This window comes from Bactrocera neohumeralis, chromosome 4 (genome assembly GCF_024586455.1).
Source record: "Bactrocera neohumeralis isolate Rockhampton chromosome 4, APGP_CSIRO_Bneo_wtdbg2-racon-allhic-juicebox.fasta_v2, whole genome shotgun sequence".
Taxonomy (NCBI): domain Eukaryota; kingdom Metazoa; phylum Arthropoda; class Insecta; order Diptera; family Tephritidae; genus Bactrocera; species Bactrocera neohumeralis.
In genome coordinates, this window is record NC_065921.1 from 26,319,592 (window position 1) to 26,335,833 (window position 16,242).

The window sequence follows — 16,242 nt, forward strand, 5'->3', positions numbered from 1 at the left end:
TGAATTGTATTATTTTATTTAGAAAGTTATTTAAAATATTAGATAAGTGCTTCGTGCATTGCAAAGTATAAATCTCGTGGGTTTTGGTATTTCTCGTAAAAATATAAAAACAACTTACGGCTGCAAGAAATACTCATACATGATGAAGCAATTGAAGCGTAGTGGTGGTGTTGGAATAAGAACACGAACAAATGGCAGTTGTAGCACAAAAATATTACGCTGACGTAGGATTATTAAAGCAGAAGATTGGTATATTTATTTTCACTTTCTACTTTTATATTGTTTTAAATGTTTAATATTATTTTCCATTTTTATACCCTGAACAGGGTATATTAAGTTTGTCACGATGTTTGTAACACTCAGAAAGAAGCGTCAGAGACCCTATAAAATATATATATATAAATGATCAGTATCTTGAGCTGAGTCGATTTAGCCATGTCCGTCTGTCTGTCTGTATATATACGAACTAGTCCCTCAGTTTTTAAGATATCGTTTTGAAATTTTGCAAACGTCATTTTCTTTTCAAGAAGCTGCTCATTTGTCGGAACGGCCGATATCGGACCACTATAACATATAGCTGCCATACAAACTCAACGATCGGAATCAAGTTCTTGTATGGAAAACTTTCACATTTGACAATGTATCTTCACCAAATTTGATATAGATTATTTTCTAAGGCAACAATATAATCTCCGAAAAAATTGTTCAGATCGGATTACTATAGCATATAGCTTCCATATAAACTGAACACATAGTTACTAAAAGAAATGCACCTGTGAAGGGTATATTAGCTTCGGTGAAGCCGAAGTTAACGTTTTGTTTTGTTTATTACTCATATTTGTAGAATAATTAGGTAATTAAAAGGAAACATCTATAGGTTCTATGCAAATTTAAATTGCTGACGTATATATATAACCTGCTGATATAATTTTCCAATTATTTAATAATGGGAGCAATTTTGTGAAACACAACCTGCAGATAAGTGAATAATTATATTTGCATTGGGTTCGATTTTATTGCTTTTAAAAGCAGTATTGGTAGATATAACAGGGAGTAAGCCTCAGGAAACGTGTTGTTATGATGGGTTGGAAATGACGATGAGTAGCAAAAACATGGTTTCCAGCAACTAGGGGCTTAGTTAGAGTTGTTTACGAAGTTCAATTTGTTATTATAAACGGTGATTCATTTGGAAGTTTCCTACTTTTTTAAAGAAAACTTACAGAAGTTCCAATTTTGATGGGGAATGTTTATTGTCATTCGAAAGAACATTTTTTGGCATTAATTTTTTGAAGATTATCTCTTTTAAATATTGGCCGTGGCTACGTCTCAGTTGGTCCATCTATTTAGTCTAATTTTCAATGGCCAACGGCACGCGTGATGGTTTGCTCCAAGGCCTGATTCGAAGCGGAATTCTCCGCATAGACTTTAGATTTTTTGAAACCATATGATTTTGGTGGCCAATCACCGAAGTGTTCTCGATTCTTGGGGCGATAACGGTCGCCATTGACGGCTACGTTCTCACCGGCATCATTTTTGAAAAATATGGACCGTGGATTCCACCGGCTCACAAACCACACCATCCTGTTGGTTTTTCTGGATGAAATGGCAGCTTTTGATTCTCTTCAGGTTGTTTTTCGTCTCAAATGTGGCAATTTTTCTATTTACATATCCATTGAACTAGAAACGGGCCTCATCGCTGAACAAAATTTGTCTCGAAAACATCGGATCATATACTAACTTTCCAAGGGTCCATAGAGCGAAGCGATTCAGTTCTTGCACAAGCGGTGACTCTCCATGGTCTTCGTGTACACTCTCAGCTACGGCTGCTATATTTTCTTTACTGCGTGCTGGATGAGACCTACTCGGTCGAATATTATCCAATAATGAATGCTGAGTCTCAATATGGGTGATGGTGTTGCGAATACTACGCTCAGTAGGCCGATTATGTTGACCATAGACTAAGCGAAGCAGGTGAAACACATTCTTTACAGAACGTCAATTCACGTAATAAAGTTCAATGATTTGTAAACGTTGTTCAGATGTAAGTCTCTCCATGATGAGGTGCCAAACAATATTGAACTAAACTAATATGACAGCTTGACACGACTCACGTGTGATCTGCCAAAAAAGGCTATTGAAAAAAGTACCTTTACTTATATCACCCGTTATTTTGTATGATGACTGAAATTCAATATTTTAATTCGATTAGAGTTTGTCATAAATAAAATGTCACAAGTCTTTATTTTTCCAAAAGTTTTCCAAGACCATCAGCAGCCCCGATAGACATTGTTTTACCCAGCGGCCTCATTGATAATATTATTAAAGCTTATTCTGAATATCAGTCGAATAGGTTGCATTTTCCTGCTGATAATTCGTTTTCAGCACCACCTAGCGAATATTTTATTTTAAAGCATTGGCAGTAAAACATGCACAAAGCTTACATTGATTAAATATAGACCTTACATATTTTGCACATCGAATATATTATCGATATATTATGTCACCTATCCGTCACATAAACATAAGTTACATTGCCAAAGCTTATGCAACTTATCTGCGCAGACGTAAAATACAAGTGTTTATTCCAATCGAAGGTGTTATGGCATTACTAATGCCAAACGTGATGTGCCAAAAAGATCAACCACTTTTCATTCGAAGCTCGGATTATGCAGCGGTTATGCGAATGCAGTTGCACTTTTCTGCATTTGCTTTGCGCTATTCGACACTTGCAACGTGCCTTACTTTATTAGTCTACTTAAACCAGTAAGTTTATATGCGAAGATAGTGCGCTGAAGAATTGAGACATGCTTTAATTAGTTTTAATAGCTCAAGCAAATCTCTGAATGTCTGGGTTTTAGTGATAAATACATATTGTGTCATAAATTTTACACTGATTTGCAGCATTTTCTTACACCTAGTAGTTATTTTTGGTCTATATGCAGGCAGTGTTATAAAAAAATTGAATTGATCAGGAAAAATATTCAAAAAATCATACTTTCCTCCGGTTACCAAAAAATATGATTTCTTTCTATCGTTTTTTGCTAATATTTGGCCTTTCCAAGGTTTAATAATATCATACTAATACTCGGCATTGTGTATTTGTCCGCGATAGTCTTGGAATTCTTTGGAACTTTTCGAAATCTACAACCAACGGTTTTCCAGGCACACCTGAGAGATTGGTGTCTTTTTCGCCAGCAACCCTTATGGGGTTATTATAAGGAGACCTAGACGGCCTAATAATGCCATTTTTTAGCAAGTCCTTGATTTCTTGATTGGCAAAATCAGATGCCTTGTCATCATTTGTAGAAAGTCCGTGCGAACATTAATATTCAAGTTCCACGAATGTCGTCAATTTTGGTGAAATTAACTTGAGCACTTTTGTGGAACTTCAAAGTTTCAGATCCACCATTAAAGTGAATCAATTCTGACATAAAATCAATAGTTGTCCCTGCCTGTGTCAGTAGGTTGAGTTCAACTTACAGGGTTTGTCCAGAAAGTAATAGGACTGATTTTCTTCCGCCGCGACTGTACTTCGGAGCGTGCGCGCACCGACTGGATTCGTTAGAGGGCGTTCCTAGCTAACGAACGAGCGGTTGGTCAACTGTCTCCGTGAACCTGAAGAGTCAGGACAAATATTTTCGCGCGACGTGTTTCTGTGAGTTGTGCAAGCCGAAAATGCAGCGTTCGTTAAAGCAGAGGTGTAGGGTTTATTCGGAAAGAAATAGGACTGAGTCGATTGATTATTGATATTGAACTTTCAAAATAGGCTCTTTCTGTGTCGATTCCGCGCTGCCAGTACGATTTCCAAGCATTAAAGGCGTCACGGAAGGCATTTTCCGGAATAGCCTTGAGAGCCGAGGTGCATGCTGCTTGGATCCCTTCTGTCGTCTCAAAATGCTTGCCTTTCATCGGCCTTTTCAGGCAAGGAATTAAAAAAAGTCCAGGCGGGCCACATCTGGGCTATAGGGCGGCTGCGAAAGCTTCGTTTGAGTCTCTTGAGGCCTTCCACATAAAACTTGGCGTTGACGGTTTTTTAGATTTGGCACTTTGGATTTGCTCATTCTTCCGGTCTTCGGCAGCGACCTCTTCCCGGCCCACCAAAAAGGCCTGGTGCCACTTTTTGCTAAAGCAACATCTGTGTGAGCCTGCTTAATCATATCAAACGTCTTTATCGCAGATTTATACGAGCCGGAGCCTGGTTCAGAATAAGACGATAGATGTGGTTCCGCCCACATTTAGGTAAAACCCCATATTTCAGGACCTAATAGACCGATTTCAACCAAAAATAATATTAGTCTAAAATTCTCACATCACAGTTTGAAATTAAGTGAAATCGGAGTACAGCCACACCTATGTTCATACAACACGATTTTGAATTTCAGCTGATTCCTTCACTTTCACATTGTTTCCGTTTAAAATTTTGCACGAATAGTTCATTGAAGGTATGCCGTTTTATGATGACCAAAAATTGCCCAAGTCGGATAAAAACTATTTAAACTCCGAATAGCGTATATGTGAGCTCCAGTGCCTATTGCGAACTTCTTACCGAACATATCGCTCAACCTGTCAGATATTCTTTGAATTTCGAAAAAAAAATCGCGGCATTAATTCCTTTAAAAATTGCGAAAGAATAAAATGTTCAGTTACAAACTGAACTTAGCTCTGCCTTACTTGTTACATGTTATTTTTGTTTTAAACAACTAGACTACTTAACTAGGAAAAATCTGGGAACACTCGTGTTACGTAGAGCAGACTATAATCCGAACGACGTGTTGATATCTTCGGAATGATCAATGAGAAATTTGAGTTGGATACTTGCTTGGAATTGTGGGATTTCATTTGAACTATCAGCAAGCTCTAATTTATTGGGTCGATAAATCAGGGTTTAATTAATTTCTCGAAACCGGAAGCATCGATATACCATTCCTAAGGAACCAAATTCCAAACATTTCCTCAGAAATATACGATTCTTTATTGGGAAAGAATATTTTTTCTAAAATTGCTTTGCTGAATTACTTTAATGTTGCTTTCGTTGTAACAAACACAATCCCATCGGCTGCCGCCATAACCCATTACGGATTGGATTGGTATACTATAGTATATGTGAAAGATGGTGTTTTCGGAAGTATCATTTAAAGCGTCTGTCACTGGCGCTTGCTGTCAGCTGTAATTACCAACAAACGAACTTGGAAAAAATATGGCAAAGGCGCAAAAACACTGTCAGCTGCCAATTCTCCGCCACCTACGCCCGTCGGCGGCACGAACGCATAAAAGCATTGCGGAAAATAGAATTTCCAATTGAAATGAGATTTGCATACAGACGAACAAACTTATATGCATTTCGAAGTAGTTTTTCTACGACATGACGTCGCCAGTGCATTGCTCTCGGCATCGCATTGTTTTGACAGATGGATGCCGATCATTGACTCATGCGGCGGGAGCTCAGTGAGTGGTAAACAGTGAAGCTTTATAAGACATATTTACCTAAGATTACCTTTACTGAACTTAGTTTTGTAGCAATGCTTTATAAAGTGATAGTTATTTTAAATATTTGCTCACGTAACTGTTATATTGAGGAACTAACTCACTTGCCGAATGTTGCAAATTCATCTTCTCCCTGTTGAACTTCTTATGAAAATAATTTATGTGTTTACAAAATTCCTTGTATGCAACCTGCGTTTATTGTCCATAACAATTTTGCCTGCTTTTATTATTGCCGCATTTCGCCTGTTTGTATCGCACTAACTCACTCCAGCTGCACGCAGATGGAGCATCAAAGCCACTTCAATAAACATTAGATTGCACACACACACATACATGCCCTTGTAACTCCATGACACAACGGTATCTAAGCGAACACGCACAATTTTATTACCTAAATGATTTTGACTCGATTTCGTACAAACCCTGCAGAAAAAAACTGCATAGACAAGAAAGTTATTGCTCTTTAGGAAACATTGAAACAGATATAGGCTTTCAAAAGATATAGACAAAGTTTTAGTTTAGGGTCCTACCAATATTGTTATAAGAAGTATGTACTGATAAATAATTCTCTCTCTTTTCTCGCTGTTATAATGCTCTCAGGTCTTATGTTCCAAAATACATGAAAAGATATGTTCTAAACAGAGTACAAGAATCAATAATACTTTTAGATCAAATTGGAAGGAATTTTTATTGAGGAACTTGTCAGTCTCCCGACGAACAAAAACCAAACTCTATAAGTCGCTTATAATTCCCGTCCTGCTAGATGGTGCAGAGGCTTGGACGATGACAACAACTGATGATTCGACGTTGCAAGTTTTCGAGAGAAAAATTCTGCGAAAGATTTATAGACCTTTGCGCGTTGGCCACGGCGAATATCGCATTCGATGGAACGATGAGCTGTATGAGATATACGACGACATTGACATAGTTCAGCGAATTAAGACAGCGGCTACGCTGGCTAGGTCATGTTGTCCGAACGAAAACACTCCAGCTCTAAAAGTATTCGACGCAATACCCGCCGGTGGGAAGCAGAGGCAGTGGAAGACTTCCACTCCATTGAAAGGACCAGGTGGAGAAGGACCTGGCTTCGCTTGGAATATCCAATTGGCGCAACGCGCTGTTGTTAACTCGGCTATAATCGCGTAAGCGGTGTTTACTCCAATAAAGAGGAAGAAGAAGAAGTCAGACTTTGGCAAGCTTGGTTTATGAAGGGCTCTGGGCAGAGACACAATGAAAATCTACACTACCTGGATTTCATTTCTTACAATCTATATCATTGCATCGTCTTGACTTGGAGGGTATCTTTTCTGCTTACATATCTGCGAAAGTTTTGTGGGTGGGGCGAAGTCGTTGGAGAAGCGGATGAATCTAAGTTAAGAAGAAGGGTAGAAGGTGGAGTCTTCTGTTGGAAGTTCTCCATCGTCTTTAGTTTCAGACTACCAGACCACTGTAGCGTCTTTTAAATCGAGGTGGCTGTAGGTAATACTATAAAGCATCATCCATATATGACTTGTATGGGTGCCGGGTAACGGCGTAATTTCATTCGATTGGAAACGAGTCGGTTTCCTGAAGTCATCTTGCGTTTTGGCACTAGACCTATGGAGCTCCAGCAGGCTCGGCAGGCGTTGGTCAACAACTAGAAGATATTCGACTGCATGCTTGTCTAAGCAAAGTCAAACTCGCTGCATTTATACTCATAAGAGTTCTGTCTTTACAATGTCCAAGAGGTTCACATGCGGTATGGCTAAATATTTTTTCGAACGCTCTTTGTCAATGCTTTATAAAGGCAGGCGATGTGGAATCACCTTGTCACTTTCTCCTCCATTGAACCGGACAGAGATTGAAACATATCGGCAGTCACACCATCGGCGTACAAAGTGAAATGGTTGGGTCTGATATTAACTGCCTTACGAAATTTGTGGTAAGCTCAAAGAGCTTCGTCTATTTATGAAGAACTGGAGATCGAGTTTAGGGGTAGCACAAAGGTTGAACATATTTTCAATTGAGATCCACCGATTAGATTTAATCCTATAACCTAATCTAACCTAACTATGTAAAACTAGAAATTTTTAGAAGGGTACTCAAAAGATTCCTTTAACTGTCGTATGGTGGAAAAGTCAGGGCGCAAAAGTGACAGACCAAAAGCGACCGCTCTTAAGCCATCAAAATCCCATTCTGTCAACTAGATCATCTTCTCAGATGAGGCCAATTTCCGACTTAATGGCTTCGTCAACAAACAAAATTGTCCCTATTGGCGCAAGTCAAATCCTCGTCCAAAAATTTACCATTTGGTGCGGTTTATGGTGGCAATACCATCGGACCTTATTTTTTTTTAAATGAGGCAAGGAAAGCCGTACCATCAATAGCGAGGAAAATATCACGATGTTGACCGACTTTTTCTGAAAAATTGGATGAAATCGACGCGGACGATCTCTATTTCCTAAAAGACGGTGTGCCGTTATGACGACTCGTTAATTTTGAGAAATAGCCCAGTGAAATAGCCGACAAAATCATGGGATTAGTGCCACTAGATTATATTCTCGAGGGATATGTTAAATCGCTCGAGGAACTCGAAGACAACATTCAGGGCACTATAGCCGAAATTCCAGCCGAAATGCTGTACCGAGTCATCGGAAATTGGCGTAAATGGGTGGATATATGTATGTAAGCGTATGTGACCACTAAGCCAACATTTTCTTCCAGTCATAAATGGCATAAAATTATCTTTATAGCAAAATAAACAAAACCTATTTTGGTAGTTCTTTTACTTTCGCAAATTTTCAAAGAAATGCCAAATCTTTAAAAAATATTAGTTCCGACCAAGCCCTTAATTATAAATAGATCTGGCAGAAATTACTGAAAGCTTTTGAAAAGTTCCTCATCATCTCAGTTGCAACTCTACAGATTTTCCTACCCAGTCTCCGGTCCTCTATTCGCTACATGTCGTTACGAGATTCCACTATCGCACCGTGACACCCTGCTGATTCCACGCACTTTATTCTTTATTGGCTTTCCAATTCCAAACAGGGAAACAACAAAAAATGGGAAAAAAGGGAAAACTTGCTATGGGGAAAGCAATAAAATTGCATTCATAAATCGCCCAATCTGTGCAAGTGTGTTTGCTGGTGCTTTTGCCATTGTGTACTTTGGTGCTGAATTTATGGAATAGCGGCGCTTGCAAATACACTTCGTATTACACTCGACGGTTGCTTCGAGTGCGTGAGAGTACCCTTACTTATAGTCGTGACCGAACTGAAGTTGCTTGCGCTTACAATGGAGGCGTCTGGATTCGCAGCTAATCAGTGATATTGAAGGAGTAGAGTGCATGAGGTGGGTTTGGGGGGTGTGTAATGAAATATTGAGGTGAATGTAGATTGCAGCAAATACTCGGAAGTATTAGGAAAATATAGTAGTTTATTGTTTGGAAGAGTGTGTGAAAATAGTAAGTGTTGCCACGCTATACTTCAGAAGTATTTGTTACATTCAAACCGATAGAAGTTGCAAAGTCTGAGTGGTTACATTACTTTTTGAAGTGTGTTGAGGGGTGGACTACTTCCGCTGACCCAAGGACCGAGGTAAAGTTCTGAAATCAAAAGTAAAGTTTTGGAATGGACACCAACATTTGTAGTGTAGATGAACTTAAGGTTGAATGATCACAACTTATATGTGTAGATCCGATTTGGAACTCACGACGACTACAGAGAACATTCGAAATATGTATATAAAAAGTTTACTTCTCAGACTGCTAGACTATGGAGACTGTTAGGTATGAAAGGGTTTACAAGAAGTAGAAGACATTGATTTCGACAGAAAGGAACCAGTTCTTGCGAATTTGTATAACGATTTCTTTTATTCCGCTAATTATTTCTCTTGAACTGGAGTCTGAATATTTTTGGTACGAAACTGTTCTATGATTCTTCGACAACTAGGCAAATAGACCTTTAAGTTGTTTAGTTATAGTATACAACCCCGTGTAGCCTAATTATGACCTCGGAATAACCTCAGCATAAAACTAATCCAAACCTTAAAGAGGGGGACCTTTTAACCCTTACATCTCCTCTTAATACTTCAAATCACCCTCATTTACTTCCAAAACCATTCTTATCCCGCAATATCAAATAATGAAACATCTTCATCTGCTCTCTTTCAGCAAACGACTTTTTTCACAACACAACGTAGCATCGCATAAGCCATCAAAATTCCTTGCTGTAGTATGGATACGAATTCTGTTAGTCCACTGCCACCGCCAGAAGCACCGCTTGCTATGATGGAGGTCGAAAAATCGCCACCAGGGACACCAACAACGAACGATATGCCACCACCACCGGATGAAGAGAAGTAAGTGGAAATAATCAATTATCTACTTGAAGCTAATAAAATAAGACGCACACAGTGGTGCGCAAAATAAAAGCACACGAGGGAGTGGGGACGAGACAATTTTGAGGTGGGATAGGATATTAAAAAATATTTTTCTATTAGCAGGGAGGGAAACTTTTATAAATGTAGATTTCTTCACTTCTTGGATATTTTATACATGGTAAATCACTTTAGTATTTATGCATTTTACCTAAAATAAGGAATTAAATAAGCGGAAACACTTCAAGAGTATATACTGAGAAGTACAGTAAGACTTATCTTAACCAATCTTTTGGCAACGAGTGAATCTAAAATTGTCTTTTAACGTCGAAACATTTGTTCCCAGCGTGTTGTGCTACTTTGAGTTTGATCCACCAATTTATATGAGAGCTATATAAAGGGTGATTCTTTTCGTGCTCCTATACTTTTTTAAAGAAAAAACTAGGAACTTCCAATTTAGTGGGGAATGTTTATTATAATTCGAGATTCTTTGGCATTTATGTTTTGAAAATTATCTCTTTCAAATGTTGGCCGCAGCTACGTCTTAGACTCCATCTGTTGAGTCCAGTTTTCAATGACTCGTTTGAGCACTTCAATTGGCTCTGGCACGCGTGATGTTTTGCTCCAAGGTACGAATCGAAGCGGAATTGTCCGCATAGACTTAAGACTTCACGAAACCCAACAGGAAAAAGCAATTTTGCTTGTTTACATACCCATTGAGCCAGAACAAAATTTGGCTCGAAAACGTCGGTTCTTCTTGGAACTTTTCAAGAGCCTATAGAGCGAAGCGATGTCGCTTGTGAAGAGCAAGCGGCTTCAGTTCTTACACATACTATATTTTGTTCGCTTTCAATTTAAGATCTCGACGTAAAATGCGCTAAGTCGTTCCATACGTCAGTCCGAGTTGCTGCGAACGCTGCCGAATCGACTCCCTACGGTCTTCGTGTACACTCTCAGCTGCGGCTGCTTTATTTTCTTCACTGCGGGCTGGACGTCGTCTATTCGGTCGAATATTATGCAATAACGAATGCTGGATCTCAAGATAGATGATGGTGTTGCAAATAGTATGCTCAGTAGGCCGATCGTGTTGACCATAAGTTGAGCGAAGGCGCGAAACACATTCTTTGCAGAACATAGTTTTTGTAATAAAGATAAACGATTTGTAAACGATGTTCAGGAGTAAGTTTTTCCATGATGAAATGCCAAACAGTACGGAACAAAAATATCTTGACACGACTCACGCGTGATCTGTCAAAATAGGCTATTGGAAAAAGTACCTCTACTTGGTCCGATCTGAGCGATTTCTTCAGAGATGTAGTCTCTTGGCTTAGGCAATAACCTAAGCTAAATTCGTTGAAGATATCTCGTCAAATCAAAAAGCTTCCTATACAAGAATTTTGTTCTGAACGTTCGGTTTGTATGACAGCTATACCTGTATGCTATAGTGGTCCGATATCGGAAAAGAACGGGTGTAAAGTTTCAGATCGATATCTCAAAAACTGAGGGTCTAGTTCGTGTATATACAGCAGGAAAGACGAACAGAGGGAAGGACATGGCTGCATCGACTCAGTTCCACACGCTGATTATTTATATTTATATCTTAATAGATCTATTCATTAACTATCATATATTGCTAGATTTTTGCTCATAACTGTATATAATTTGACCAAAGAGAAAATTGTCAAGGTCCATTTGAAAATGTAGCCATTAAATGTGTCTAACCTAAAACACTTTTTTTAACACTTCCTCCCTTTTAATACATACATACTACATATAATATCTACAATATAGAAGAAGTAAAGAATATGCGGGCTTCCACTTAAGTAGCCAGCGTTAAATACATGAATATATCTTTTTTTGTTGTATATAAATATATTTGTATTTCTGGCAAGCATTCGCCACTGCTTGGATGCTTGAGAATTTCACTTGTCAATTCGGTAACCACTCATTTCCTGAGTTAAATTAAGATAGTTCCTGCGTCGTGTGGAATTTCGCACGGCCAATCAAGTGTTATGCCGTCACACCTACATATTTTCGACACATATACCTACGTACATACAAATTATAGTTACTTGGTAGGCAACACGGCTCTCTAATCGGTATATTTACCATACCTTGGCCACTTGCTTTAAGTGCACTCAAATTTAATTAAGCACATCTCGTACTCGTAGCTGGAGACAATGTGGACTCGTAAAGTGTCACTAGCAGCAACGCGAGATTGTTAATCGTGAGCCTGCGACGATCTGGCAATCAGTGCGCATTGCTCATTTATTCGATGACTTGTACATACTAACATATTTTTATATACATTTTTTTTGTCTGTCTGTCCGTTGAATAACTAAGCAGATATTTGCTTGATAAACAAAACTGTTCGCTATCGCCGTAGCAATATCAGATAATTTGTTTTAATCTACATAAATAGATGCTGTGATATAACCACCTACATTTATTTAATCGGCGGCTGCAGCCGAGTGCGCCGACTGCGTGACTAACACTCGGTGGGTCTTGGGTTGAAACACAACAAAGACTAGAGTCTAAGTGATCAAGCATTGAAGGCATCACGGAAGGCATTATCCGGAATAGTCTTGAGAGCCGAGGTGCATGCTGCTTGGAACCCCTTTCATCGGCCTTTTCAGGCAAGGAAACAAAAAAAGTCCGGGGAGCACATCTGGGTTGTGGGGCGACTGTGGAAGCGTTGGGATGCCGGCCAGTTCACAAGAAAGGCGGCGTGAGTCAGGGCGTTGTCGTGGTGCAACTTCCAATCCGCTGCGATGTCTTGTCGGACCCGATTGATCCTTCGTTTGAGTCTCTTGAGAACTTCCACAAACAAATTCATGGTGAACGATGCCTTTGGTGTCAAAAAAGGCTATAAGCATCGTTTCCACTTTGGATTTGCTCATTATGCCGGACTCATCAGTGTCCTCTTCACGGTCTTGCAAAAAAGCCTGGTGCCACGGAATCCAGTCGGTGCGCGTACGCTCCGAAGTACAGTCGCGGCGGAAGAAAATCAGTCCTATTACTTTCCGGACAAAAGGAACAGTCATAACGATTCTTTTGTTTGAACGTTTTTGCTTCGAAGATTAAAATATTTGTACTTCATTGTTTCTGATAACCTCATTTATCAAAGGCGGCCAAGATAAAGGTTGTTGTTGCATCTTATTATATTCTTCGTTACTAGCAGTCGACATTGCCTTAGCGATTACAGCCGAGTTAACAATAGTTCAAATGCAGTTAGTTTATTCTCCACCTGATCTCTCCAACGAAGTGGAGGTCTTCCTCTTCATCTGCTTCCATCGGCTGGTACGGAGTCCAAAACCTTCAAAGCTGGAGTATTCTCTTCGGTGAAATATGTCGAATGTCGCCACAGCTCATCCATCAACTGCGGCACTCGCCGTTTCCAACGCACAAAGAACCATAAATCTTCCGCAAAACCTTTCTTTTGAACACTTCTAAGGCCGACTCATCAGATGATGTCATTGACCAAGCCTCCGCTCCATATAGCAGGACGGTGATGATGTGTGACTTGTAGAGTTTGCTCTTTGTTTGTCCAGAGAGAGGACTTTACCTCTCAATTGCTACTCAGTCCGAAGTAGCAGCTGCTGGCAAGAGTGATATTTTGCGTTAGATTTCAAGGCTCATGTTGTTGTTGCTGCTTATGCTGATTCCAAGATAGGCGAAATTATCTACGACTTCAAAGTGCGAGCCAAGTCAGGAATGTGATAACTGATTGCTTGATGACAGAAGATCTTTCGTCTTGTCCTCGTCCATAACCAGTCTCAAACGCTTCGCTCTCGTAACCAGTCTAGGGAAAACAGAACAAACGGCGCGGTTGCTGAGGCCAATAATATGCTTACGACAGCAGCTGTACACTCCTATGGAAGATTTTACCTTCTCTGTTTCGCTCTGCAGCTCATATTATTTGCCCAAGCAATAGATTAAAGTAGCCACACGATAGGAAGTCTTCTAGTTTGAAAATCCGTTTGGTATCGAACGGCTCTGAGCGGTCCTTCTCGATCCTTACGGAACTTTTGGTGTCGCTCAACATCAGCTTACGCAGCCGTATTAGCTTAGCGAGGATACCAAGTTTTGGTAACAGCGGCATAGAAGCTTTACCTTTTCGTGCTGTCAAAGGCGGCTTTATAATCGACGAAGAGGTGGTGTATGTCGGTTTTCCTTTCACGAGACTTTTCCAAGATTTGGCGCATGATCAAAATCTGATCAATAGTAGATTTTCCAGGTCTAAAGCCACACTCTTATCAGTGTGGTCCAATCAGTTTATTTACGGTGGGTTTCAGTCTTTCATAGACTACGCTCGAGAAGACCTTATGTGCGATATTAAGTCTCCCTTTTTTGGATTGGACAGAGCACACTTATGTTCTAAAGAAGCTGATGCATGCTCCTTATCAGTTCTTCGCCGCCGTGTTTGAATAGCTCGGCCGGCAATCAATAGGCCCTTCCACTTTGTTGTTCTTCAGGCGGGTAATTGCTATTCGAACTTCTTCAGGGACGAGCAACGGAACATCTATTCCATCGTCATCGATTGGGGAATCGGGTTCATAATCTTCTGATGTTATGTTTTTACTGACTTTCAACAGGCTGGAGAAGTGCTCTCCCATCCATATAATATTGAATAATTTCACTCATCGTAAAAATCTCCGAATGCATTTTATGTACTTCAGAAAGTCGTACCAATATGTCGATGAATGGGTTTCCGCGCGGAATTTAAATTAAAAAGTCTTACTATTTTGTGCCCGCTGCAGTGAGTAGTGAAAATTTCCTGACTTACGTTTCATTCCAAGGAAAACGAAATCAAACTTTGTTAATTAGATATACTAGTTTGTCGTTATTATATTTATACCCACAACTCATTTGCATATGTATGTATATACCTAGGCACAAACATAATATATAAAATATATGTAAGTAAAGTTGCTGGGTATACACTAACGGTGTCAACGTGTAGATACCATCAAATTGTCCGATTAAATGCGTACATTGTTGTCGATGTCAGCGCACATAGTAGAAAATGTTCACAGACACACACATAAGTGTATATATACATACATATATATAGTATATGCTTTGTTATAAGCGTATAATAGTAATCGCATAATCACTACAGCGTTGAGCCACCTACTTTTGCGAACTTCCTTTGACATCCTTTTCGTTGCCAAACGCTGACCAACTGACCGCACACAATCAAAAGTTCGTAATTGAGGTTAGAAAATATAAAGTGCGAGTGTGTGTTAGCCAAATTCATATTCAACTCAAGAACAATGTAGAAAGTTAATGGCACCGATACTGCGGCTTGACACAGTCCAAATGTCCGGCGCGTACACACCCAATGCGCAATATATTCAACAGTTGATTGCGTGTTAAACCGACTTTTCCTTCTATCATATAATAATATGCATTTAACGGTATTTTTACAGCTCTGAAGCGATTTATGCGACGAAAATTAGGTTTATATATTTGCCATGAATTTAAGAGAGCTTAAATATTTACAATGTTGCAGAGGAATCAATTTATATGGCGGTTATGTCACGTGTCGTAGGCGAGTAGCAGTTAAACGGGGGGTTGTTGGACCCCGTTACACATCTTGGGATTAATTAAGCTTGTAATACCCAGAAGAAAACGTCCTTATGTCGTCTGTATATACGCGAACTGGTGTCTAAGTCTTTAAGATATAAATCTGAAATTGCATACCTTATTTTCTCCTTAAGAAGGTGCTCATTGTTTTGAACGGCCGATATCGGACTACCGAAAAAATTAAGCTCTTGTATGGAAAAGATATTGTGTTGCAGCCGAAGTTAACATTTTTCCTGTTTTGCTCTGAAATATTGCTTTCTAGTTTAGGTTTTTTTTTTAGAAAATATTCCGATATTAAAAAGCCTTCACCTTAACAATTTTTTTTAGTATATTTATGTAAATATACATATATGTAAATTCATACATATACATATGTCTCCACATATCCACACCAGTCTTTACTTAGTCTAGACACAAACCATTTCCAGCTTATATTTATCACGTACTGGAAAAGCTACTGTATGATTAACAGTCTGTTAACAGCAGTGCAAATGCTTAATGTTATTTAACAGCGATCTTCAGTTGATAACAGAGAACTTAAAATATTTGATTATTTTACTGAAGCAAGTCCATGTACGTATGTATGTACTTACACAGATTTAATCTCTCCGGCTCTCACCAAATGCTCCAATGCAATTTTATCAATTATCTGTGCAACGAACGCTGTACAGCTGACCGGCCAGTAAGTGTCCGCAGTTTGTGTGAGGCTGTTGGGAAAGCAGAAAACCGAATAAAAACACAAAAAAGCTTCGAGATAATAAAAAATTTCGTGATTTTGAAATAAAAATAATCTAAATATGCTGGCGAAGCTTA

At 39.2% G+C, this 16,242-nt stretch overlaps 1 protein-coding gene across 2 annotated transcripts in view; it reads left to right on the plus strand.

Annotated features, from left to right (window-relative positions):
- Nucleotides 1-16,242, plus strand: part of LOC126754945 (plasma membrane ascorbate-dependent reductase CYBRD1) — a 91,086-nt gene that overhangs the window by 20,184 nt on the left and 54,660 nt on the right. Inside the window, exons 1-2 of one of the 2 annotated variants that reach the window (XM_050467169.1) lie at nt 151-249; nt 9,635-9,822. In XM_050467169.1, the coding sequence (XP_050323126.1) occupies nt 9,698-9,822 (125 nt within the window). In that variant the 5' untranslated portion in view covers nt 151-249; nt 9,635-9,697. Of the gene's footprint in view, nt 1-150; nt 250-9,634; nt 9,823-16,242 lie in introns of those variants that run through there. The other variant, XM_050467167.1, reaches the window with a different exon arrangement.